Here is a 25,110-nt window from a genome sequence, read left to right as displayed (position 1 = left end):
TTGCACGTTCTCCCCGTGTCTGTGTGGGTTTCCTCCGGGTGCTCCGGTTTCCTCCCACAGTCACAAAGATGTGCGGGTCAGGTGAATTGGCCATGCTAAATTGCCCGTAATGTTAGGTAAGGGGTAAATATAGGGGTATGGGTGGGTTGCGCTTCAGCGGGTCGGTGTGGACTTGTTGGGCCGAAGGGCCTGTTTCCACACTGTAAGTAATCTAATCTAAAATGTATCTTCTAAATGGAAGCGGTGGTGGATTTGGAAGGTGCTGTCTGAGGATCTCTCCTGCTCACTGGGGGGTTTTGCTGCCTTCTTCCAGACAATATGGAGATTTCCTGGCTTTCTTCACCTCATCAACAATGTACGTTATTTGGGAAAATCAAAGAAAATAAAATAATGTACCTGCAGCTTCAATAAAGTCTTCCCACGAGAGGTGCAGTTTAAATTATAGATCACATGGTGCTATTATGGTCTTAAAAATCCTTTAACTACCTTGATGTGTTAGAATCTGTTTGTTTTAACTTATAAATTGTCCTTTTGTCACCTTAATTCTGCTTTGTAATGATCCTGCGTCTGTGACTTTGAGATAAAGCATTTCTAATAACTCGTTATTTTCCTACAGTCGGCACTCCCACTTGTTCTAGCAGCAATGTTCACTGTGAACAGTCAATCCATTTTCCTTCTCTCCTTCCCAGGCTGTTTTCTTGTTCCACTAAATTAAAACTTGCTCTCCTGTTCAGGGACTTCCTGTTCAAATTTCTAGGGAATGCTCCTATAGTTCCTTGCTGCTCTGATGGACCATGGACCAGCCTTTCAGCTCTTCCTGCTGCACTCTGCTTGTTCTCTGCTCCCTGCCCTGGCCTGGAGCACAGGTTTTACACTATTGGGACCTTTCACAAGTTCCTGCTGTCTGTGCTTGTTCAAACGCCTCTCAGCTGCTGACTGTCTGAGTGAGCAGATTTTAAAGTGACAATGTTTTTAAGGTTGTAAAATCGCTTGGTCTTCTGGAAACTTCCTCTCCAGGGTCCATGAGATGTCACTACTTAAGGGTGGCACAGTAGCTCAGTAGTTAGCACTGCTACCTTACAGTGCCAGAGACCTGGGTTCAATTCCCACCTCGGGCAACTGTCTGTGTGGAGTTTGCATATTCTCCCTGTGTTTGCGTGGGTTTCCTCCCACAGGCCAGGTGAATTGGCCATGTTAAATTGACCGTAGTGTTAGGTGTAGGGGAATGGATCTGGGTGGGTTGCTCTTCAGAGGGTGTGTTGGGCCGAAGGGCCTGTTTCCACACTGTAGGGAATCTAATCTTTTGTAAATTGTTGTATTAAACAATGATGCCCACTGCTGGTCACCGTGGGCTATTTGAGGATAGAAGGATGCTTTCCCTTGACTGGGTCTAAGGCCCTAACTGGTTCATGGTGAGACAGGATCAATCACTATCAGGAAGTTCTTATCTTCACAAAGTTTTCCACCACAGCCATTAGGGACAAACTGCACGCGATCATCTGACATCATGATGAAAACTATGAGGAGATTAGTAACAATAGACCAGCACTGACAGACCTTGAGCTGCTCTGCCTTACCCCCAGCTCCACACAAACCCGGGCAGAGCTTAATGCAGTGTCCAACTGAAACCTCTTCAGAACTGTTACCTTGTGCAGCAATCTGCACTCACTGGCACACCCACTGGCACACCCACTGGCACACCCATTGAACCACTGAAACACACACGCAACACACTGATTGACACTCACTGCAATATACCCTGATACTCAGTGAAACACTCACTGACATTCATACTGACACACTCCTTGACACACTCACTGAACCACACACTGGACACACTTACTGAGACTCGCTGACACACTCATTAACACACACAGTGACACACTCACTGAAACACACACTGAATACACTTATTGATACACTCACAAAAGTATTAACACCACACACACAGAATCATAGAGTAATAGAGATGTACAGCACAGATACAGACCGTTCAGTCCAACCTGTCCATGCCGACCAGATATCCCAACCCAATCTAGTCCCACCTGCCAGCACCCGGCCCATATTCCTCCAAACTCTTTCTATTCATATATCCATCCAAATACTGCAATTGTACCAGTCTCTGGAGAATCGACGTTTCGGGCATAAGCCCTTCTTCAGGAATGAGGAGGGTGTGCCAAGCAGGCTAAGATAAAAGTTAGGGAGGAGGGGCATTGGGAATGTGATAGGTGGAAGGAGGTTAAGGTGAGGGTGATAGGCCGGAGAGGAGTTGGGGGCGGAGAGGTCGGGAAGAAGATTGCAGGTCAAGTAGGCGGTGCTGAGTCCGAGGGTTGGGACTGAGAAAAGGTGGGGGGAGGGGAAATGAGGAAGCTGGAGAAATCAGCATTCATCCCTTGTGGTTGGAGGGTTCCTAGGCAGAAGATGAGGCGCTCTTCCTCCAGGCGTCGTGTTGCCATGGTCTGGCGATGGAGGAGGCCAAGGACCTGCATATCCTTGGCAGAGTGGGAGGGGGAGTTGAAGTGTTGAGCCACAGGGTGGTTGGGTCGGTTGGTCCGGGTGTCCCAGAGGTGTTCTCTGAAACGTTCCGCAAGAAGGTGGCCTGTCTCCCCAATAAAGAGGAGGCCACATCGGGTGCAGTGGATACAGGAAATGATGTGTGTGGAGGTGCAGGTGAATTTGTGATGGATATAGAAGGATCCCTTGGGGCCTTGGAGGGAAGTGAGGGGGGATGTGTGGGCGCAAGTTTTGCATTTCTTGCGGTTGCAAGGGAAGGTGCTGGGAGTGGGGTTGGGTTGGCGGGGGGTGTGGACCTGACCAGGGAGTCGCGGAGGTAGTGGTCTTTTCATAACGCTGATAGGGGAGGGGAGGGAAATATATCCCTGGTGGTGGGGTCTGTTTGGAGGTGGTGGAAATGACGAAGGATGATACGATGTATACAGAGGTTGGTGGGGTGGCAGGTGAGGACCAGTGGGGTTCTGTCTTGGTGGCGGTTGGAGGGGCGGGGCTCAAGGGCGGAGGAGCGGGAAGTGGAGGAGATGCGGTGGAGGGCATCGTCAACCACGTCTGAAGGGAAATTGCGGTCTTTGAAGAAGGAGGCCATCTGGGTTGTTCGGTATTGGAACTGGTCCTCCTGGGAGCAGATGCGGCGAAGGAATTGGGAATATTGGATGGCATTTTTACAGAGGGCAGGGTGGGAGGAGGTGTAGTCTAGGTGGCTGTGGGAGTCAGTTGGTTTATAGTAAACGTCCGTGTTGATTCGGTCGTCAGAGATAGAAATGGAGAGGTCTAGGAAGGGGAGGGAGAAGTCTAAGGCGGTCCAGGTAAATTTGAGGTTGGGGTGGAAGGTGTTAGTAAAGTGGATGAACTGTTCAACCACCTCGTGGGAGCACGAGGTAATGCCGATACAGTCATCGATGTAGTGGAGGAAAAGGTGGGGGGTGGTGCCAGTGTAGCTGCGGAAGATGGACTGTTCCACATATCCAATGAAGAGGCCTCTTCGTCGGATATATGGAACAGTCTGCGACTCCACTTTCAAGGAGCTATGAACCTGCACTCCAAGGTCTCTTTGTTCAGCAACACTCCCTGGGACCTTACCATTAAGTGTATAAGTCCTGCTAAGATTTGCTTTCCCAAAATGCAGCACCTCGCATTTATCAAAATTAAACTCCATTTGCCACTTCTCAGCCCATTGGCCCATCTGGTCAAGGTCCCGTTGTAATCTGAGGTAGCCTTCGCTGTCCACTACATCTCCAATTTTGGTGTCATCTTCAAACTTACTAACTTTTTCTCTTATGTTCACTTCCAAATAATTTATATAAATGACAAAAAGTAGAGGACCCAGCACCGATCCTTGTGGCATTCCACTGGTCACAGGCCTCCAGTCTGAAAAACAACCCTCCACCACCACCCTCTGTCTTCTATCTTTGAGTCAGTTCTTTATCCAAATGGCTAGTTCTCCCTGTATTCCGTGAGATCTAACCTTGCTCATCAGTCTCCCATGGGGAACATTGTCAAATGCCTTACTGAAGTCCATATAGATCACATCTACCACTCTGCCCTCATCAATCCTCTTTGTTACTAATTCAAAAAATGTTTTCAAAACAGGTTCTGCTGGCAGCTCATTCCATGTGCGTACCACCCTCTGTGTAAAAAGGTGCTCCTTGGGATCCCAAATATTCTTTCCTCTCTCATCTTAAACTGATGCCCTCTAACCCTCTCTTCCCCCACCCTGGGAAAAAGCCTGAGTGCGTTCACCCTGCCCATGCCTCTGCTGATCGTATACACCTCTGTAAGGTGCTGACACAAATGGTGACAATCACAGTAATAATTCTGTTTGATGGTTTAAACAAAAATGAAAAATGCAGTAAGTTTTCAAAATGTATTTAACAATGGCTCTAGCCCATGACAATGTGAAAAGTAAGGAGTGTCCAAAGTGCTCAGTGAAACAGGTAAAGGACAGCATCTGTTTACAGAGCTATCGGACACATTCCGCAGCTGTCAGTCTCTGACACACTCTGTAACTCAGGGATATAACCTGTAGTCTCAGCCTGCCCGCTGAGAAATCTGATATAAAGACTTTATGCGATTTTTGGAGGTGGGGGGGGTGGGTGTAACAGCAGCAGCACTGCTGAGCTGATGAGCAATGTCCATCACTGACAGACTGATACGCACGCTGTTGTAGAAAGGCTGGGCAGCTGGCTGTCGCGAGTCTAAAAACTCCTTCTTGTTGAACACACGGTGCTTAAGGTTCAAATGTTTGGAGACATCCCTGGGGGAGAGAGAGAGAGAGAGAGAGAGAGCATACATCAGGAAAGTGACCCCGTGATTAAACAGATGCTGGAGAAGAGCAGTCAGTTTCAGGACCTTGGAGAGTGTCAAGGTGTCAACAAGAGGTGCATTTACATAGTGCCTTTCAGAGCCAGCAGAGCAAGGCACTTCACAGCCCAGGAAATACTTTCACTTGGGTAAGGAAGGAAATGTGATAACCTACCCTTGCACATCAAGCTTCCACAAATAGCAATGTGATAATGACCAGAGAATTTATCGATGCTGGTCTGTGGTCGATTGTTTTCTGTTGATATGGTTGAAGAGAACTCTGCTGGCCTTTCTAAGACAGACACAAGGCCTGCCCTCAGTGTCTCCCTCAGATTGACAGCAGCCTCCCGTGCTGTGGCACTCTGTCAGTACTGACCCTCCCGTGCCTGGTGACAGGTTTGTCCCCAGCTCTTCAGAACCAGATCTCAGCAACAAGGGCAACACTAAAGCAGTGTGTATCCTGGGTGCCCGATTATCCCACACTCTCAGCTAAAGGATAAAGGCATTCCCCTGAGATATAGCCATGGAAATAATTGGTTAAATGGTCTGAATAATTTCCCCTTAATTGAATCCAGTGAATCCCCCTGCATGATGTTTATTTTGCAGTATTTACTGCGTTGGAGGGCTCACAAAATGAAATACTGCGAACACTGACTGGACACAGGATTCCAGCAATTATAGACAATGTTTTAGAATCATAAAATCCCTGCAGTGTGGAAGTGGGCCATTCAGCCCATTGAGCCCCACCCAGTCCTGCAGAGACATCCCACCCAGCCCCATCCTCATAACCCCACATTTACCATGACTAATCCACTTGGTCGGCACACACTATGGGCAATTTCCCACGGCTCATCCACCCATCCTGCACAGCTTTGGGCGGTGGGAGGAAACCCACGCAGACACAGGGAGAATGTGCAAACTTCACACAGGCAGGCACCCCAGGCTGGAATTGAACCTGGGCCCCTGACGCTGGGAGGCAGCAGTGCTAACCACTGAGCCACCATGCTGCCTGAACAGGGATAGTGAGGTTAGTTTATGGGGTGAGAGTGAGGGCATTTGTTGGTGAGTTTGAGAGTTAAGAATAGATTACATGGTCATTGCTCCCAAAGCAGTGATGGTGCCGGTTTGTGGCCCACACTGTCTGATGGTATGGGCCCTTGCTGCTTTCTCACTGGGACTGTGACAAGTTGCAAAATTGGGGAAGACCATTACTGAGAGGAGGAATCACTCCTCGATCCCCATCAACACTCCCCCCTCTGTTAGCACCCCCACCCTCTCTCTCCCTTCCCCATCCCATCAGCATTCCCTCCTTCCCTCTCCCCTCCACCCCACCAGCACCCATCATTCTCACCCCCTTTACCCCTACAGCTCTCCTCTTTCCCCTCCCTCTCCTCCCCCACCCTCCACCCCATCAGCCTCTCTCTCTCCCCGCTCCACATCCCAGCAACCGCCTCCTTTCCTCTTCCCTCCACCCCACCAGCAACCCCCCATTCTCACCCCCTTCACCCCTTCAGTTTTCCCCTCTTCTCCCCACTCCACCCCATAACCCGCCCCCTCCTCTCCAGCCTCTCAGTGACCCCCCTCCTCCCATCATTCCCCACTCCCTCCTGTCACTTCCCCTCCCAAACCCCATGCATCCCCTGTCGCCCACCCCCCTGGTGAACAGTTCCCTCTGGTGTTTGGTGCTGACCTGAGGAGGTTCCCGATGAGCTGCAGGAAGATCTGTCGAAGTTTGTTGTTCATTTGCTGCCTCTGATCACGTTTCTTCTCTCGAGCCGTTGCCAGGTTCGTGTGTGAAGCCAGATGGGCTGAAGAGAGCTCTGTGTTGGCTCGAAGCTGCTGTGTGCTGGAACACAACACAGGGCAGGGCGAGGGGGGGGTGTTAAACACACATCACATTCCCATCGGTAAACATCAACCTCAGGAGGTCAGAGGTTAAACAGTGGATAATTATACAACAATATACTCATGACCTGGTTAAAGAAGCTACATCTTCATGTTTTGATTTCAAGAAATGATGTTAAGACAATGGCAGAACCCAACACAGGAACACAAGGAGGCCATTCAGCCCCTCAAACCTGGGCACTGTGCCATCAGATCACAGCTGATTTCAAATGGTTAACGCCATTTCAATATCCCTAACCCTAACCACAGGGTTAAGCAGGGTTAATGGGTGAAGCAGAGGCAAAATGGAAAACAGGGGAGGAGGGTAGCAAAGGGGGAAGAGGAGAGGAAAAAGGTGATGGGAGAGTGGGGAGCGAGAGAAAGAGAGATAATCGAGAAATAAGAGGTACAGAACAGTAAAAAAAATTTTTTAAAACTAAAATAAATGAAATAAAATTATGGAGCAGAATGAAAACAGAGGGGTCAAGATGGAATAAACATCTGAAGTTGTTGAATTCAGCGTTGAGACCGGCAGGCTGTAACGTGCCTAGTCGGCAGATGAGATGCTGTTCCTCCAGTTTGTGTTGAGCCTCACTGGAACATTGCAGCAGGCCAAGGACAGAGATGTGACCATGGACAGACATGTGACCATGGACAGACATGTGACCAAGGACAGACAAGTGACCAAGGACAGACAAGTGACCATGGACAGACATGTGACCATGGACAGACATGTGACCAAGGACAGACATGTGGGTGTGGGAGCAGGGTTGGGTGTTGAAGTGGCAAGCTACGGGAAGGTCCGGGACCTGATTGCGTACAAACCGAAGGTGCTCAGCAAAGCAGTTCGGTGTTTTGTGTCTCCGATACAGAGGAGACCACATTGGGAGCAACGAATGCAATAGACCAAATTGAAAGAGGTACAAGTGAAACGCTGCTTAATCTCAAATGAGTATCTGGGGCCTTGGATGGTGAGCATGGAACAGGTAAAGGGACAGGTGTTGCATCTTCTGCGATTGCATGGGAAGGCGCCGTGTGTGATGGGAGAGGTGTTAGGTGTGATGGGAAGGTGTCGTGTGTGATGGGAGAGGTGTTAGGTGTGATGGGAAGGTGTCGTGTGTGATGGGAGAGGTGTTCGGTGTGATGGGAAGGTGCCGTGTGTGATGGGAGAGGTGTTAGGTGTGATGGGAAGGTGCCGTGTGTGATGGGAGAGGTGTTAGGTGTGATGGGAAGGTGCCGTGTGTGATGGGAGAGGTGTTAGGTGTGATGGGAAGGTGCCGTGTGTGATGGGAGAGGTGTTAGGTGTGATGGGAAGGTGCTGTGTGTGATGGGAAGGTGTCGTGTGTGATGGGAGAGGTGTTAGGTGTGATGGGAAGGTGCCGTGTGTGATGGGAGAGGTGTCAGGTGTGATGGGAAGGTGCTGTGTGTGATGGGAAGGTGTCGTGTGTGATGGGAGAGGTGTTAGGTGTGATGGGAAGGTGCCGTGTGTGATGGGAGAGGTGTTAGGTGTGATGGGAAGGCGCCGTGTGTGATGGGAGAGGTATTAGGTGTGATGGGAAGGTGCCGTGTGTGATGGGAGAGGTGTTAGGTGTGATGGGAAGGTGCCGTGTGTGATGGGAGAGGTGTTAGGTGTGATGGGAAGGCGCCGTGTGTGATGGGAGAGGTATTAGGTGTGATGGGAAGGTGCTGTGTGTGATGGGAGAGGTGTTAGGTGTGATGGGAAGGTGCTGTGTGTGATGGGAGAGGTGTTAGGTGTGATGGGAAGGTGCCGTGTGTGATGGGAGAGGTGTTAGGTGTGATGGGAAGGTGCCGTGTGTGATGGGAGAGGTGTTAGGTGTGATGGGAAGGTGTCGTGTGTGATGGGAGAGGTGTTAGGTGTGATGGGAAGGTGTCGTGTGTGATGGGAGAGGTGTTAGGTGTGATGGGAAGGTGCCGTGTGTGATGGGAGAGGTGTTAGGTGTGATGGGAAGGTGCCGTGTGTGATGGGAAGGTGCTGTGTGTGATGGGAAGGTGTCGTGTGTGATGGGAGAGGTGTTAGGTGTGATGGGAAGGTGCCGTGTGTGATGGGAGAGGTGTCAGGTGTGATGGGAGAGGTGTTAGGTGTGATGGGAAGGTGCTGTGTGTGATGGGAAGGTGCCGTGTGTGATGGGAGAGGTGTTAGGTGTGATGGGAAGGTGCCGTGTGTGATGGGAGAGGTGTTAGGTGTGATGGGAAGGCGCCGTGTGTGATGGGAGAGGTATTAGGTGTGATGGGAAGGTGCTGTGTGTGATGGGAGAGGTGTTAGGTGTGATGGGAAGGTGCTGTGTGTGATGGGAGAGGTGTTATGTGTGATGGGAAGGTGCTGTGTGTGATGGGAGAGGTGTTAGGTGTGATGGGAAGGTGCCGTGTGTGATGGGAGAGGTTAGGTGTGATGGGAAGGTGCTGTGTGTGATGGGAGAGGTGTTAGGTGTGATGGGAAGGTGCCGTGTGTGATGGGAAGGTGCTGTGTGTGATGGGAGAGGTTAGGTGTGATGGGAAGGTGCCGTGTGTGATGGGACAGGTGTTAGGTGTGATGGGAAGGTGCCGTGTGTGATGGGAGAGGTGCCGGGTGTGATGGGAAGGTGCTGTGTGTGATGGGAAGGTGCCGTGTGTGATGGGAAGGTGCTGTGTGTGATGGGAAGGTGCCGTGTGTGATGGGATAGGTGTTTATGTGATGGGAGAGGTGTTAGGTGTGATGGGAAGGTGCTGTATGTGATGGGAAGGTGCCGTGTGTGATGGGAAGGTGCCGGGTGTGATGGGAAAGTGTTAGATGTGATGGGAAGATGCCGTGTGTGATGGGAGAGGTGTTAGGTGTGATGGGAGAGGTGTTAGGTGTGATGGGAAGGTGCTGTGTGTGATGGGAAGGTGCCGGGTGTGATGGGAAAGTGTTAGATGTGATGGGAAGATGCCGTGTGTGATGGGAGAGATGTTAGGTGTGATGGGAGTGGTGTTAGGTGTGATGGGAAGGTGCCGTGTGTGATGGAAGAGGTGTTAGGTGTGATGGGAATGTGCCGGGTGTGATGGGAAGGTGCCGTGTGTGATGGGAGAGGAGTTAGGTGTGATGGGAATGTGCCGTGTGTGATGGGAAGGTGCCGTGTGTGATGGGATGGTGCCGTGTGTGATGGGAGAGGAGTTAGGTGTGATGGGAAGGTGCCGTGTGTGATGGGAGAGGAGTTAGGTGTGATGGGAATGTGCCGTGTGTGATGGGAAGGTGCCGTGTGTGATGGGAAGGTGCCGTGTGTGATGGGAAGGTGCTGTGTGTGATGGGAAGGTGCCGTGTATGATGGGAAGGTGCCGTGTGTGATGGGAAGGTGCCGTGTGTGATGGGAAGGTGCCGTGTGTGATGGGAGAGGTGTTAGGTGTGATGGGAAGGTGCCGTGTGTGATGGGAGAGGAGTTAGGTGTGATGGGAAGGTGCCGTGTGTGATGGGAGAGGTGTCAGGTGTGATGGGAAGGTGCCGTGTTTGATGGGAGAGGTGTCAGGTGTGATGGGAAGGTGCCGTGTGTGATGGGAGAGGAGTTAGGTGTGATGGGAAGGTGCCGTGTGTGATGGGAGAGGAGTTAGGTGTGATGGGAAGGTGCCGTGTTTGATGGGAGAGGTGTCAGGTGTGATGGGAAGGTGCCGTGTGTGATGGGAAGGTGCCGTGTGTGATGGGAGAGGTGTTAGGTGTGCTGGAGGAGTGGACTAGGTTGTTCCAGAGGGAACAATCTCTGCGGAGTGCAGACAGGGGGAGGGGAGGGAAGAAGCGTTGGAGTTGGTGAAAATGGCGGAGGAATATGCTTTGCATGTGAAGGCTGGTGGGGTGAAAGGTGAGAACAAGAGGGACCCATCCTTGTGCTGGGAGGGGAGGGAGGAGGTGAAGGTCATGGCGCGGGAGATGGACCGCACGGTGTCGAGAGCCCTGTCAACAACTGTAGGTGGGGAGCCACAGTTGGAGAAGAAGGAGCACATATTAAGAGCACCACTTTGGAAAGTGGCCGCATCAGAACAAATGCAGCGGAGGTGAAGGAGCTGAGGGAAAGGGATAGAGTCCTCACAGGACGTAGGGTGAGAAGAGCTGGAGTCCAGACAGCTTTGGGAGTCAGTGGGCTAGTAATGGATATTAGTGGATAGACTATTGCCAGAAATGGAGACTGAATGGTCAAGGAAAGGGAGGCAAGTGTCGGGGATGGACCAAGTGAAGGTGATGGAGGGATGGAAACTGGAAGCGAAGTTTATGAATTTTTCCAGGTCAGGATGAGAGCATGAAGCCGCACCGAAATAGTCATCGATGTACCAATAAAGCAGTTGTGGGAGGGGACCCGGGTAGGCCTGGAACAAGAAATGTTCCACACACCCCATGAAAAGGCAGGCATAGCTCGGACCCATGTGGGTACCCATTGCTACATCTTTGATTTGGAGAAAATGGGATGGGTTGAAGGAGAAGTCGTTGAGAGAGAGAACACGTTCAGCCAGGCGGAGGAGAGTGGTGGTGGATGGAGATTGTTCAGGCCTCTTTTCGAGAAAGAAGCGAAGAGCTTTCAAGCGGTCTTGGTGTGGGATGGAGGTGTAAAGGGATTGCACACCCATGGTGAATAGAACATGGTTAGGGCCTGTGGACTGAAAGCTGCCAATGTGTAGCAGGGCATCAGAGGAATCCCGGATGTAGGTGGGGAGGGTGCGTCAACCAGAGGAGTGAGGATGGAGTCAAGGTCGGAGGAAATAAGTTCAGTGGGGCAGGAGCATGCTGACACAATGGGCCTTTCGGGACAGACCTTCTTGTGGATTTTGGGGAGTAGGTAGAAACGGGCTGTCCAGGGTTGGGAAACTATGAGGTTTGAAGTTGGGGGGAGGCATCCGGAGGAAATGAGGTCAGTCACGGTGTTGGAGACAATGGCTTGATGCTCAGTGGTGTGGTCGTGCTCCAGGGAGAGGTAGGAGAGGAATCTGAGAGTTGGCGCTCAGCCTCTGCGAGGTAGAGGTCAGGACGCCAGACGACAACAGCACCCCCTTTGTCAGCAGGTTTGATGAGAAGGTTGGGGTTGGACCTAAGGGAGCGAAGGGCAGAAAGTCTGGATGGAGAGAGGTTGGAATGGGTAAGAGGGGCAGGGAAATGAAGGCGGCCAATGTCCTGTCGACAATTGTCAATGAAAAGGTCGAGGGCAGGAAATTGTCCTGGCGGGGGTGTCCAATTAGACCCTTGTCTTGGTTAACAACATTGCCTGTTGTATGATAGACAGAAGCCCAAGCGACATTGCTTGTCATGTGTAATTATTCCTGGCTCCCTGGAGCTGTCCAGAATAGGTCTGCTCCCTTTGAAGGCTCCTGTCAAGCTGAATAGCTTCCAACCAAAGAGGTTGTGATTGGAAACTTCACTATTAGCCACGTACAACACAGTAGTAGGCCATTCAGCCCCTCAAGCCTGCTAGACCATGGTTCTTCCCCATTTTCCTGAACTACCCCCATATCTCTTGATATCATTAGTCTCTAGAAATCTCTGAAGCTCAGTCTTGAGCATACTCAATGTTGGAGCTTTCACAGTTCCCTGCACCAGAGGTTTGTAAAGACTCTCTCCTCTCTGAGCGAAGGAATTTCTCCTTATCTCACTCTTCAGTGGTCTATCCATTGTGTTGAGATAAAGCACTTCCTCCACATCCCCTCCCCTGCCCTGGCGGTAGATGCACCAGGACTGCCCAGTTTGTGGAAACATTTCTTCCTGGATCTACCCTGTGAAGTCAGGCTGACAGAAGGAATGTACCCAGTGTAGGCCATTCAGCCCCTTGAGCTAGTTCCACCCTTCAGTAAGATCAGGAATGATCTGGTTGTAGTATAAACCATATCCTCATGGATGCCCTCCCTGATCTTCGGCTCCTGTACAAATAAAAATCATTGAACCCAGCTCTGAATAGAATCGATGGCCTATCCTGCTCTGCTCTCCGGGGGACAAGGTTCTACAGGCTAAAGGGGTGAAATTCTTCTTCATCCCTGACTTAAATGGGATCCCCTCATTTTAAACAGTGCCCCCTCATACTGAGGATTCAGAGCCACTATCCTCTCTGTATTCATCATGTGAAGTTCCTTCAAAATCTTAACTGGTTTAATTCGGTGACCTCTCATTCCTTTAGACTCCAATGAGAATTCCACTGTTTGGATTCATTAATCCCTGAGTTAGGCAGTGGGGTGTGGGATGGGGGTTCAGTAGATCTAAATCCATTCCTTTTCATCATCTTTGGTGATTAAGGAGATTCTGTTTTATTAATGTCATCCGTGATATCTCAAAATGTTGACCGAAGATAACAGTATGGGCAGATTAAACAGCTCACTGATCTTGTCCTGCCTCACGGGCATTAACCATCTCTCATTGCAACCTAAACTTGTTGTTGGTCCAATACCGAATCTTATTTCTCACCCACACCTTGGCTCAACCACCCCATTTAACAAAGACTCTCATGGGCTCCAACAATACCATCCCCTTTGGAAAGAACAAACCGATATATTTCCAAATGGTCACCAGAAGACACCTAAAGGAATGACTTCCTTGTTCCTCAGGTGAGCCCCTTACCTGGTCAAGAATTCTTCGACGGCAGCTGTGGGCAGATGTGGGGTCTCCAGGCCCTTGTGTTGTGTGGTCAGAACTGTACCGTTATCAACGTCCACCAGAACCAACTCTTCCACCTGTGAAGGTGAATGCCCAGAGTGACTAAGGCTGCAGTGACATTGTGTTGTACACATTTCCCCTATCGAGGGGTCAGGCCCAGCAGTCAGGAATCCCTACCCAATCAAACTTAACGACCAGCAGAGGAACCCAACAGTGAGATCATGATGCGGAGTTCTTGAGCTCAGGTTTTGAATGGTTCAGTTGTCAGGGAAACAGAAGCTAAAGGGGAAACCTCAGCTCGGAAGGAGCAGAAGCAATCAGTAAATGTGGAAGTGATGGCCTAGTAGCATTTTTGCTGGACTGTTAATCCAGAGACCCAGAGAATGTTCTGGGGACCCAGGTTCAAATCCCATCACTGCAAATGTTGGAATTTGATTTCAATAAAAAAAACCTGGAATTACAAGTCCAATGATGTAGAATGTTGGAAAGCACCACGTGGTTCACTAATGTCCTTTAGGGAGGGAATCTGCCATCCTTACCTGGCCTGCACTACATGTGACTTCAGACACAGTGATGTGGTTGAGTCTCAACTGCCCTCTAGGCAATTAGTAATAAATGGGTAATAAATGCTGCTTAGCCAGCAATACCCACATCCCGTGAATTAATAAAGGCAAAAAAAAGCTAGAATAATAGGGTTGTGATAGTAGGGGATTTTAATTTTTCGAACATTGACCGGGATAAACATGGTGTTAAAATATTTGGATGGTGAGGAATTTCTTCAATGTGCTTGAGAAAATTTTCTTTATCAAAATGTAAATACACCTAATTTGACTTTATCTTGGGAAGCAAGTGACTGAATGGAGTTTAATTTGAATAAATATGAAGCATGGCATTTTGGTAAAGCAGTAAAAACTGAGGTCTGCAGATGCTGGAGATCACAGCTGAAAATGTGTTGCTGGTCAAAACACAGCAGGCCAGGCAGCATCTCAGGAATAGGAAATTCGACGTTTCGAGCATGAGCCCTTCATCAGGAAAAGGCTCATGCTCGAAACGTCGAATTTCCTATTGCTGAGATGCTGCCTGGCCTGCATTTTGGTAACGCAAGCAAGGGCCAGACTTATACAATTCATGGTGGGGCGTGAGCAGAGACACCTCGGAGTTCGGGGATATAATTCTTTGAAATGTGCAAGACAGGTGGACAAAGTGGTTAAGAATGCGTTTAGCACACGTGCTTTCATTACTCAGACTTTTGAGTGTGGGAGTTAGGACGTTATGGTGAGGTTGTAAAGGGCTTGGTGAAGCCTCTTCTGGAATAATGGGTCCAGTTCTGGTCACTCTGCTGTAGGAGGGATATTATTAAATTGGAGAGGGTTCAGAAAAGATTTACAGGATGTTGCCAGGAATGAGGGGGTTGAATATTAAAAATAGGCTGCGACTCTTTTCTTTGGAGGATAGGAGGTGGATGGGTGACCTTACAAAGGTTTATAAAATCATGAGGGGCATGGATAAGGTGATTAGCACCTCGCTTTCATTGGTCAGAGCATTTGGTATAGGCATTGGGAGTCGTTACATTGTCCTAGATATTGGTGAGGCCACATTTGGAGTACTGTGTACAAGGCCGGTCGCCCTGCTATAGGAAAGATGTTACAAAACTGGCAAGGGTGTAAACACTTACAACAATGTTACTGAGACTAGAGGGTTTGAGTTATAAGGAGAGGCTGGACAGACTGGGACTTTCACTGGAGCATAAGAGGCTGAGGGATGACCTTGTAGGAATTTATAAAACCATGAGGGGTGTAGATAAGGTGAATAGCCAGGGTCCTTTCCCCGGGGTAGGGGAGTCCAAAACGAGAGCGCATCGGTTTAAGGTGAGACGGTAATGATTTAAAGGGGACCTGAGGGACAACTTTTTCACGCAGAAGGTGGTACATGTGTGGAACGAGCTGCCAGAGGAAGTGATGGGGGTTGGTACAATGACAACATTTAAAAGGCATCTGGATGGGTATATGAATAGGAAGGGTTTGGAGGGATGTGGGCCAAAAGGTTCTGTTTCGGAAACCTGGTCAGCATGAGGAGTTGGGCTGAAGGGCCTGTTTCTGTGCTGTGTGACACTATGACTTTCTGGGTGAAAAAATTTCCCCTCCTCCCTGTCCTAAAGGCACAGTGGCACAGTGGTTAGCACTGCTGCCTCACAGCGCCAGAGACCCAGGTTCAATTCCTGCCTCAGGCAACTGTCTGTGTGGAGTTTGCACATTCTCCCCGTGTCTGTGTGGGTTTCCTCCGGGTGCTCTGGTTTCCTCCAAAAATGTGCAGGTTAGGTGAACTGGCCATGCTAAATTGCCCGTAGTGATAGGTGAAGGGTAAATGTAGGGGAATGGGTCTGGGTGGGTTGTTCTTCAGAGGGTCAGTGTGGACTTGTTGGGCCGGAGGGCCTGTTTCCACACTGTGAGTAATCTAATCTAAATGGCCTGCCCAATCCTTAGACTGCGGCCCCTGGTTCTGGACTTCCCAGTCACCAGGAACATCCCTTCCTGCATCTACCCTGTCTAATCCTGAGCTCCGGCCTGCAGACTGACCACCAGTTGATTTCGAGACTGAACGTGGTGTCATAGATCCAGACCTGACTCACTGGCTGCCACAGCAGCTGCTGGTTTACACCTGAAACGGAACACTGACCAGGAGCTCCAATTATCGATAATACCAGGGAGCCGCAGGGGACTCTGGACACTACCACCTGCCTCTGTCTTCCCCAAATAACTGCATTCCACCCTATCCCAGACATAGCATCATGGGATCCAGATAGTTGGCTCTGGGGGAGAGTTGGATATTAAACATCAAACTTTATTCCAGAGGTCGAGGTGGCATCATTGTAGTGAGCCCTGGTAAATCTCCTCCCCCCCCCCCCCCCCCACACACACCTACCCTCAGGGGTAAAATCTTTAAGAATCAGAGACTGACCAATCCCTGTGAACAGTCACAAGTTATCACTCTTGAATGGATCCTTACAGAAACTAGACAGTGCTCCCTGGTGGTGAAGTTACCAAAAGCACAGCAAGTGGGACAGGTCCAACTAACAATAACCCACATTAATTTAGCGCCTTTAATATCCCAAGGTGCTTTACAAAAGCAAAAACAGAAATTGCTGGAGAAACTCAGCAGGTCTGGCAACATTTGGAGACAGAAAGCAGAGTTAACGTTTCAAATCTGAAAACAATCATCACAAAAACAGAGTTAACGTTTCGGGTCCAGTGACCCTTCTGCTGAACTGGATTGGCCCTGGGACCCAAAACATTAACTCTGTTTCTCTCTCCACAGATGCTGCCAGACCTGCTGAGTTTCTCCAGCGATTTCTCTTTCTGTTTCGGCTTACCAACATTGGCAGTTCCTTCTTCACCTGGTACTGAGGCAAACAGGAAGATATGAAGGCGGGTCACCAGGATTTGGGGAAAGGGTTCAGTAGTAAGGAGCAGTTTGACTAAACAGGGAAGCGGGAGGCGTTTAGGGTGGTAATTCCAGGGATCAACTCCAGCACCAGGCGACCAATGACAGAGTGATTAAAATTGGGGATTATTCATGAGGTTATAAATAAAGCCTTAAAAAAGTCTTGTCATTTTCTCAGATCTCTGCATGAGATTCCAGAAATAGGGAGGAGGGAGGGCATGAAGGAGAGTGAAAATAAAGATTAAGATTTAAAAGAAAGATTAGTTTTAAAAGCAATAATTTGCCAGACTGGGCCTAATGTAGGTGAGTGAGGACAGCGACAGCTTGGTCTCTGTTACACAAGGGTGGTGTGACCACAGCTGGATTGATAGTTACTTACAGGCAGTGTCCTCAGGGAAGGGAAGGTCATTGTTTTATTGTGTTCCAGTGACTGAGGCAGTGCCATACTGTCAGAAGGTCAGTGCTGAGGGAGTGCCGCACTGTAGGAGGGTCAGTGCTGAGGGAGTGCCATACTGTCGGAGGGTCAGTGCTGAGGGAGTGCTGCACTGTCGGAGGGTCAGTGCTGAGGGAGTGCTGCACTGTCAGAAGGTCAGTGCTGAGGGAGTGCCGCACTGTCGGAGGGTCAGTGCTGAGGGAGCGCCGCACTGTCAGAGGGTCAGTGCTGAGGGAGTGCCGCACTGTCGGAGGGTCAGTGCTGAGGGAGCACCGCACTGTCGGAGGGTCAGCGCTGAGGGAGCGCCGCACTGTCGGAGGGTCAGTGCTGAGGGAGTGGGCACTGTCGGAGGGTCAGTGCTGAGGGAGTGCCGCACTGTCAGAGGGTCAGTGCTGAGGGAGTGCCATACTGTCGGAGGGTCAGTGCTGAGGGAGCGCCGCACTGTCAGAGGGTCAGTGCTGAGGGAGTGCCGCACTGTCGGAGGGTCAGCGCTGAGGGAGCGCCGCACTGTCGGAGGGTCAGTGCTGAGGGAGTGGGCACTGTCGGAGGGTCAGTGCTGAGGGAGTGCCGCACTGTCGGAGGGTCAGTGCTGAGGGAGTGCCATACTGTCGGAGGGTCAGCGCTGAGGGAGTGCCGCACTGTCGGATGGTCAGTGCTGAGGGAGTGCTGCACTGTCGGAGAGTCAGTGCTGAGGGAGTGTCCTCCTGTAGGAGGGACAGTGCTGAGGGAGCACCATACTTTGGAGTGTCAGTGCTGAGGAGTGCCATACTGTCAGAAGTCAGTGCTGAGGGAGTGCCGTACTGTCGGAGGATCAGCACTGAGGGAGCGTTGTACTGTCGCAGGATCAGCGCTGAGGGAGCGCCGTACTGTCGCAGGATCAGCGCTGAGGGAACGCCGTACTGTCGCAGGATCAGCGCTGAGGGAGCGCCGTACTGTCGCAGGATCAGCGCTGAGGGAGCGCCGTACTGTCGCAGGATCAGCACTGAGGGAGCGCCGTACTGTCGCAGGATCAGCGCTGAGGGAGCGCCGTACTGTCGCAGGATCAGCACTGAGGGAGCGTTAGACTGTTGCAGGATCCGCGCTGAGGGAGCGCCGTACTGTCGCAGGATCAGCGCCGAGGGAGTGCCGTACTGTCGCAGGATCAGCACCAAGGGAGCGCCGTACTGTCGCAGGATCAGCACTGAGGGAGCGTTATACTGTTGCAGGATCCGCGCTGAGGGAGCGCCGTACTGTCGCAGGATCAGCGCTGAGGGAGCGCTGTACTGTCGCAGGATCAGCGCTGAGGGAATGCTGTACTGTCGCAGGATCAGCACTGAGGGAGCGCTGTACTGTCGCAGGATCAGCACTGACGGAGCTCTGTACTGTCGCAGGATCAGCGCTGAGGGAGCGCCGTACTGTCGCAGGATCAGCGCTGAGGGAGCGCCGTACTGTCGCAGGATCAGCGCTGAGGGAGTGCTGTACTGTCGCAGGATCAGCGCTGAGGGAGTGCTGTACTGTCGCAGGATCAGCGCTGAGGGAGCGCCGTACTGCTGGTGACTGACCTCGTTGATCGTTTCGAAGTGTCTGGAATGACAACCCATGAGGAAGACAGTGGGTGCCATCACCAGGTCCAACATCTGATTGCCCAGCACTGGGATGTAGGGGTGCCGCCATTGAAGAGGGTACAGGTAATGTATGAAGCACTCAGTCACCAGGGTCAGCAGTGGCCAGTTAGTGGAGAAAAAGACCAGTCTTCGCTCGGTCAGGATGTATGTCAGTATCTGCGGGAGAGAAACAAAGAATCATTACCAACTAGTGCATCACAGGCACCTTCAACCCAACTCACTCAACCAAATCACCAGCACATCCTCCAGCCAATAACTGCCTCCATTTGATAACTCTGACATGGAATAAGGTAAGCTCATACACGCTCACACACACACGCTCTCACACTCACACTCTCACACACACTCTCTCACACATACTCTCTCACCCTCTCATACTCTCACATACTGTCTCTCTCTCTCTCTCACACACACATACACACACACACACACACTCACTATTATGAAGATGTGGGTGTACTGTACCTTTAAGAGAGTTAAAAGCTAGCAGAACTACCTGACACAGCACCAATGTTCTGAATAAGGTAACAATCTAACACTTGGTTGAAAGCTTGGTTAGCTGGGTTGCCTGGAGATGACAAAATCAAATTCAAATTCGACCAATCAGTTTAAATTATAGCCTAAAAATACCAAACTCCAATCAAGTTTGAATTGAGTATATTGACAATCTTAAGTCAATGACACAGTCCGATGCTTTGGGGATATAAGACCCGGAAAACCTGAATAATTGAAGGAGAACTGCCAAGCCACCGGCATCTGCAGACTGCCCAGAGAACAGCTCCCTTTATCGATTAGTGATCTGTGAAATAGAAATCCCGAAGAAGAAGAAAAGAAGACCAAGGAAGAGAAGATTCGACATCTGGCTGGTTTTGAAAACTTGATGTTTTGGTAAATCTTAAATCGGGAGGTTTTATCAGACTAGTATGGTAGAAGGGGAAGGTGAAAGATAGGTTAGAGGAAGGAGTTGTAAATAGTTGCTAGTTATACCTTAAGAAAAAATGTTAATTTTTACTTTAAATAGTTCTTGGCCTCTTGAATTTTCACAGATTACTGAACAGTATAAATCTTTTCTGTGTTGCTTGTTTAAATTAAGTAGGAGGGTTTACCCCGTGTTATAACAGATTTGAGGCATGTTCGGGATTTGAACAGTTTGGGTCTTGGAATTGTGGTTTGAACTGGTTTAGACAGATTTGAATAGATTTGGGCATATGGAAAATCCCAGCAGATTTAAACATTTGCAGGTTAGTGTCCTGGATCTTTGAATAAAATATAGGTGAGGCAATTTGTTTAATTTTGGTGACTTGTGGTTGTTTAAATTAAAAGAGAGAGAAATGGCTCTGTTGGGGTAATTCATTACTGGGGTGCCTAGCTTGGGGTTAGACAATGTGCTATTAGTACTACAGCAGACATTATCAGATTCAGTCTCTAAAGGGTTAAACACAACCATGTAAGGAAAACTAACAATTGCAAAACTGTCTGTCTGGGACCACATTCCCTGATGATTAGATCATGTCAGCCAGAATCAGACTATCCACCTGGGAATTCAAAACCAACAAAGGAAAACCGGTAATAGTTGAAAGGTGTAAATTATACCATCGAAACAATTATGGATAAATTGAATGCCGATGTCCCCGATGACGTAAATCCCCATTGAAACCGGTGATAAGTTATAATGGCTGTTGAACAACCTTTTTAGAACTATTGTCTCAGTCAGGGAATACGCCTAGGCAGAGAGACACATAGTAATGAACTTAACTGACTAAACAATGGACTACTAATTACTGGGACAGAAACTACCGGACCCATGAGGGCTGAATCACTGTACAAACACAGTAGGGGCTCGACAGGCATAGTAAGGGTTTTGACAGGCACCTCAGTATGGCCAATGAGAGTCCAGGTCCACTCACACACAACCGAATGGACCAACGAGGAGGCCTGACGAGGAAGGTGGACCTGGACACTCAGAAGAGCGGGGTTTATAATATCGTCGGGTCTGTGAGGGAAATCAGAACGCGCGCCTTCTCCAGTGAGCGAAACTGCTCACTGTACGTTAACGATTCTCTCTCGGAATAAAGAGTTCTTGTACCTTTTGAATCTGGCCTGGTGTCTCATTCCTCTGAAACGAGCACGAGGTCGGCAGCCCCGACCTAACAGCTCTTAAAATTGCAAAAGAGGTTCTGTGATTGAAGATGATTCTCAAATTTGCCAAGAAATTTTAGAAGGAAAGAAAAGGACCATACTTATAGAATTAGCAAAGAAGTTAGATTTAGATTTAACCAAGGACAAAAGTAAAGCTGAAATTAAAAAGAAATTACTCAAACACTTGTGTGTCAGAGAAACAGACTGGTGCAGTAGAGGTAGAAAAGCTTAAATTACAATTGAGGAAAATGGAGTTAGAAGCTAAACAAAGGGAGAGCAAAAGAGGAAAGAGAGAGGGAGAGAGAAAGAGAAAGACAGAGAGTGAGAGAGAGGAAAGGAAAGAGACAGAAGGTTCTTAGCTGAGCAAAGAGAGAGGGAAGAAAGGGAGAGACAAAAACAGAGAGAATTTGAACTAGAGAAGCTGCGACTACTTAGTCAGCAAAGTCAAGTTAACAAGATGGAGATTAAAAGAGAAGGTAGTGATGTGTACAAATTTGTCAAAACTCTGCCACATTTTGATGAGAAAGATGTTGAAGCCTCCTTTATTTCATTTGAAAAATTGGCTAGGCAGGTGGAGTAGTCGAAGGATTTAGAGGTAATGCTAGTTCAGACTAAATTGGTAGGCCGAGCTAGTGAGCTGTTCGCTGTGCTGTCAGATGAGGTGCCCAGAGATTATGAAAAGGTTAAACAGGCTACTTTAAGTGCTTAAGAATTGGGTGCATGCTTTTTAAAAAATTACTTTTTGAGCTTGAAGAGGGACTATTCTCCAGAGAGAGTTTAAAAACTCACTTCCAGAGATGCTATGAATTCATGCGGAGGAACAGAAAGTTGAGGAAGTGAGAAGGGAAGCAGAATTAGCAGATGAACACATGTTGGTGCAGAAGACAAGCTTCAAGCCAAAATTTTGTCCTGTGAGGGATAAAAGTTGGGAGAAGGGGAGATCCTATACTACCAAACCAAGAGTAGAGAGCACTGGTAAGAATTTACCACAGGATAAAAAAGAAGCCCAAGAGGGTGGAAAGGAAGGGAAAGACCACGGGTGTTTTGACTGTGGTAAAGTGGGACACGTAAAGTCACAGTACTGGTCATTAAAGAAAGGCACAGTGGGAAAAGATATGATAAAAGAAGCTAAGCCAGTGGCATTAGTGAAGGTAGTAAAGGAGACCCCAAGAAAAGCCAAGGAGCTGCAGAAGAGTGCACAGCCTAGATAGGGGCTGGGTATGGAGTTAGTACATGATCTCTACAAATATTTCAGCTCTGTGGGTAAAGTTTACTCAGAAAGATCAGGGGGAGGAGGACAAGAAGATATAATTTTGAGAGATACAGGAGCTAACCAGTCACTGAGAGTAAGGGATGAGGGAATATGCACCTTTTCTGATCTCTTACCCAAGGGTATGACAATTTGTAGGATAGATGGACAGAAATTTAGTATTCCCCCATGTAAGGTCAGGTTGGAGTGCCAACTCACAACTGGGGAAGTTACAGTGGGAGTGATTGACAGAGTGTCAGTTCCAGGAATTCAGTTTGTTCTTGGGAATGCTGGCAGGACCCAAGGTGGGAGTGACACCCCTTGTTGTGGAGAAACCCAAGGAAGACCAAGAAACTGAGGAGTTAAAACAGAAATATCCTGGTATTTTCCCAGACTGTATTGTAACCAGATCCCAGAGTCACAGCATGAAGTGAAAAGTAAAGAGAAAGATGAAGGAGTTGAGGTTCAGTTAGCGGACATCCTGTTTGACATAATGGTGCAGGAAAAAGCTGAACAGGCAGAGGGTCAGACAGACCCTTTAAAATTAATTAAAGAAAAATTGACAGGACCAAAGTCGGAGATCTCACACTTAGATTATGTCTTGGAGGTGAGGGAGAGATGAAATTGAGTAGGTGAGTTAGCTAAACAGCACCTGAAGAGAGCACAGTATAGAATGAAGCAGATGGCAGATAAAAATTCTGAGACTTGATTGTTTTCCCAAGGGGATGGCATGTTAGTACTGTTACCAGTGATAGGAGATCCCTTCGAAGGCAGGTTTAATGGTCCCTATCAAACTGAGAAGAAGTTGAGTCAGATGAACTAACTAGTAAAGATGCCAGATAGAAGAAAAGGTATTGAGTGTGTCATGTGGACATGTTGAAACTGTATTATACTAGAGAGAAAGAACTGGAGAAACAGGTGTTAGTCATTGCCCTGCAATGCCCTGAGGATTCAAATCCAGATGATGTGGATTTTGATGTGCCTCAAAACAGATTAAAAAATGAAGATATTCTTGAGGAGTGGGATAGGTTAGTAAACTATCTGTCTCAGGAGCATGGAACACAGTTGAAAGATTTGTTACTGCAGTATAAGGACATATGTAAGAATCAGGTGGGGAGGACTAATGCAATTGTACATGAAGTAGACATAGGGAATACTGCTCCGATAAAACCACATCCCTATCGGCTTAATCCTTTCAAAGCCAGACAGGTCCAAATGGAGTGGAGGCCATGCTCAACGTGGACATCATTGAACTAAGCCAGACCGAGTGGAGTTTCCCGATCATCTTAGTTCCCAAACCAGATGGGACTCAACGATTCTGTGCAGATTATCGGAAGGTCAACGCCGTTACAAAACCCGACTCATATCCAATTCCTAGATTGGAGGACTGTATTGAAAAAGTCGGAAAGGCCGGTTACATCACTAAGTTGGACTTAGTGAGTGGTGACTGGCAGTTACTTTTATCAGAGACTGCGGAAAAATGTCTGCGTTTGTAACCCCGAATGGGATATATTAGTTTAAAGTGATGCCCTTTGGAATGAAGAATGCGCCTGCCACATTCCGAAGACTCATGAACAGAAGTGCGGCTGGGCGAACAAACTGTGCAGTCTGTTTGGATGATGCAGTGATCTTTAATAAGTCCGGGAAAGATCACATGATACAGTTGGCAAAGCTCTTTGAATGGTGACGAGAAACAAAACTGGTGATAAATTTAAATAAAACTGAATTTGCGAAAGCAGAACTGATGTTCTTGGGACATGACATTGGTCATGGAAGGTTGATCCCCATGGAACGCAAAGACAAAGGCCATCAAGGAATTTCCACGACCAACCTTGAAGAAAGAGGTGCTTCGATTCTTAGGGCTCAGTGGATTTTATTGAAAGTTTGTTCCAAACCTCAGCAATGTAGTGGCACCGTTAACCGATTTGCTGAAGATGAACAAAGTTTCATGAACAGAACCACGCCAGGAGGCATTTGCCCATTTGAAAGCCATATTAACCACCAAACCAGTTTTAGCTACACCAAACTTTTCAAAGCCTTTTAAAGTCACCATCAATGCTCGCGACATAGGAGTCGGAGCTGTACTCTACAGGACGATGAGGATGGGATTGAACTGCCCATTGGTAACTTTTTGAAGAAAATCATCATCCACCAGAGGAAATACTCGACAATCGAAAAGGAACGATTGGGTTTGGTACTGGCCTTACAACCTCTTAAAGTGTGTGTCACGAACAATGTGTCAGAGATGATTGTGTACACTGACCACAATCCACTTACATTCTTAGAATACTTTAAAGACAAGAATATGAGACTATTTTGTTGGAATCTTATACTACAAACTTTTAATTTAAAAATCGTACATATTGTGGGTCGTAAGAATGTAATCACATATGCATTATCGCGGATTTAACTGATAAAGTTTAGATGAGATCTGTCTTTATTTAATGCGATCTGCATATATATTTTTATATGGGAAGAAGTTAAGGTGAACTTAGATTAAAGTTATCTGTGTGTTAGAGTAATGTGTTTAAATAATAGGAAACAAACGTGAAGCCATCTTTTCATTGTGATGGTTCATTTTTTCTTAAGGAGGGAGGTGTTGTGAAGATGTGGGTGTACTGTACCTTTAAGAGAGTTAAAAGCTAGCAGAACGACCTGACACAGCACCAATGTTCTGAATAAGGTAACAATCTAACACTTGGTTGAAAGCTGGGTTAGCTGGGTTGCCTGGAGATGACAAAACAAATTCAAATTCGACCAATCAGTTTAAATTATAGCCTAAAAATACCAAACTCCAATCAAGTTTGAATTGAGTATATTGACAATCTTAAAAGTCAATGACACAGTCCGATGCTTTGGGGACATAAGACCGGGAAAACCTGAATAATTGAAGGAGAGCTGCCAAGCCACCAGCATCTGCAGACTGCCCAGAGAACAGCTCCCTTTATCG

At 48.4% G+C, this 25,110-nt stretch overlaps 1 protein-coding gene across 1 annotated transcript in view; it reads right to left on the bottom strand.

The window, feature by feature from the left end:
- Window positions 1-25,110, bottom strand: part of LOC132823026 (DENN domain-containing protein 3-like) — a 148,299-nt gene that overhangs the window by 60,478 nt on the left and 62,711 nt on the right. The window contains exons 8-11 of the mRNA XM_060836560.1: window positions 18,710-18,928; window positions 13,259-13,371; window positions 6,506-6,661; window positions 4,672-4,768 (exon numbers count right to left, since the gene is read on the bottom strand). Of these exons, the coding sequence (XP_060692543.1) occupies window positions 4,672-4,768; window positions 6,506-6,661; window positions 13,259-13,371; window positions 18,710-18,928 (585 nt within the window). The remainder of the gene's footprint in view (window positions 1-4,671; window positions 4,769-6,505; window positions 6,662-13,258; window positions 13,372-18,709; window positions 18,929-25,110) is intronic.

This window comes from Hemiscyllium ocellatum, chromosome 15 (assembly GCF_020745735.1).
Source record: "Hemiscyllium ocellatum isolate sHemOce1 chromosome 15, sHemOce1.pat.X.cur, whole genome shotgun sequence".
In the NCBI taxonomy this organism is placed as follows: Eukaryota; Metazoa; Chordata; class Chondrichthyes; order Orectolobiformes; family Hemiscylliidae; genus Hemiscyllium; species Hemiscyllium ocellatum.
The sequence above is the reverse complement of the archived record's forward strand: the minus strand, read 5'-3'. Positions and strand labels throughout refer to the sequence as shown.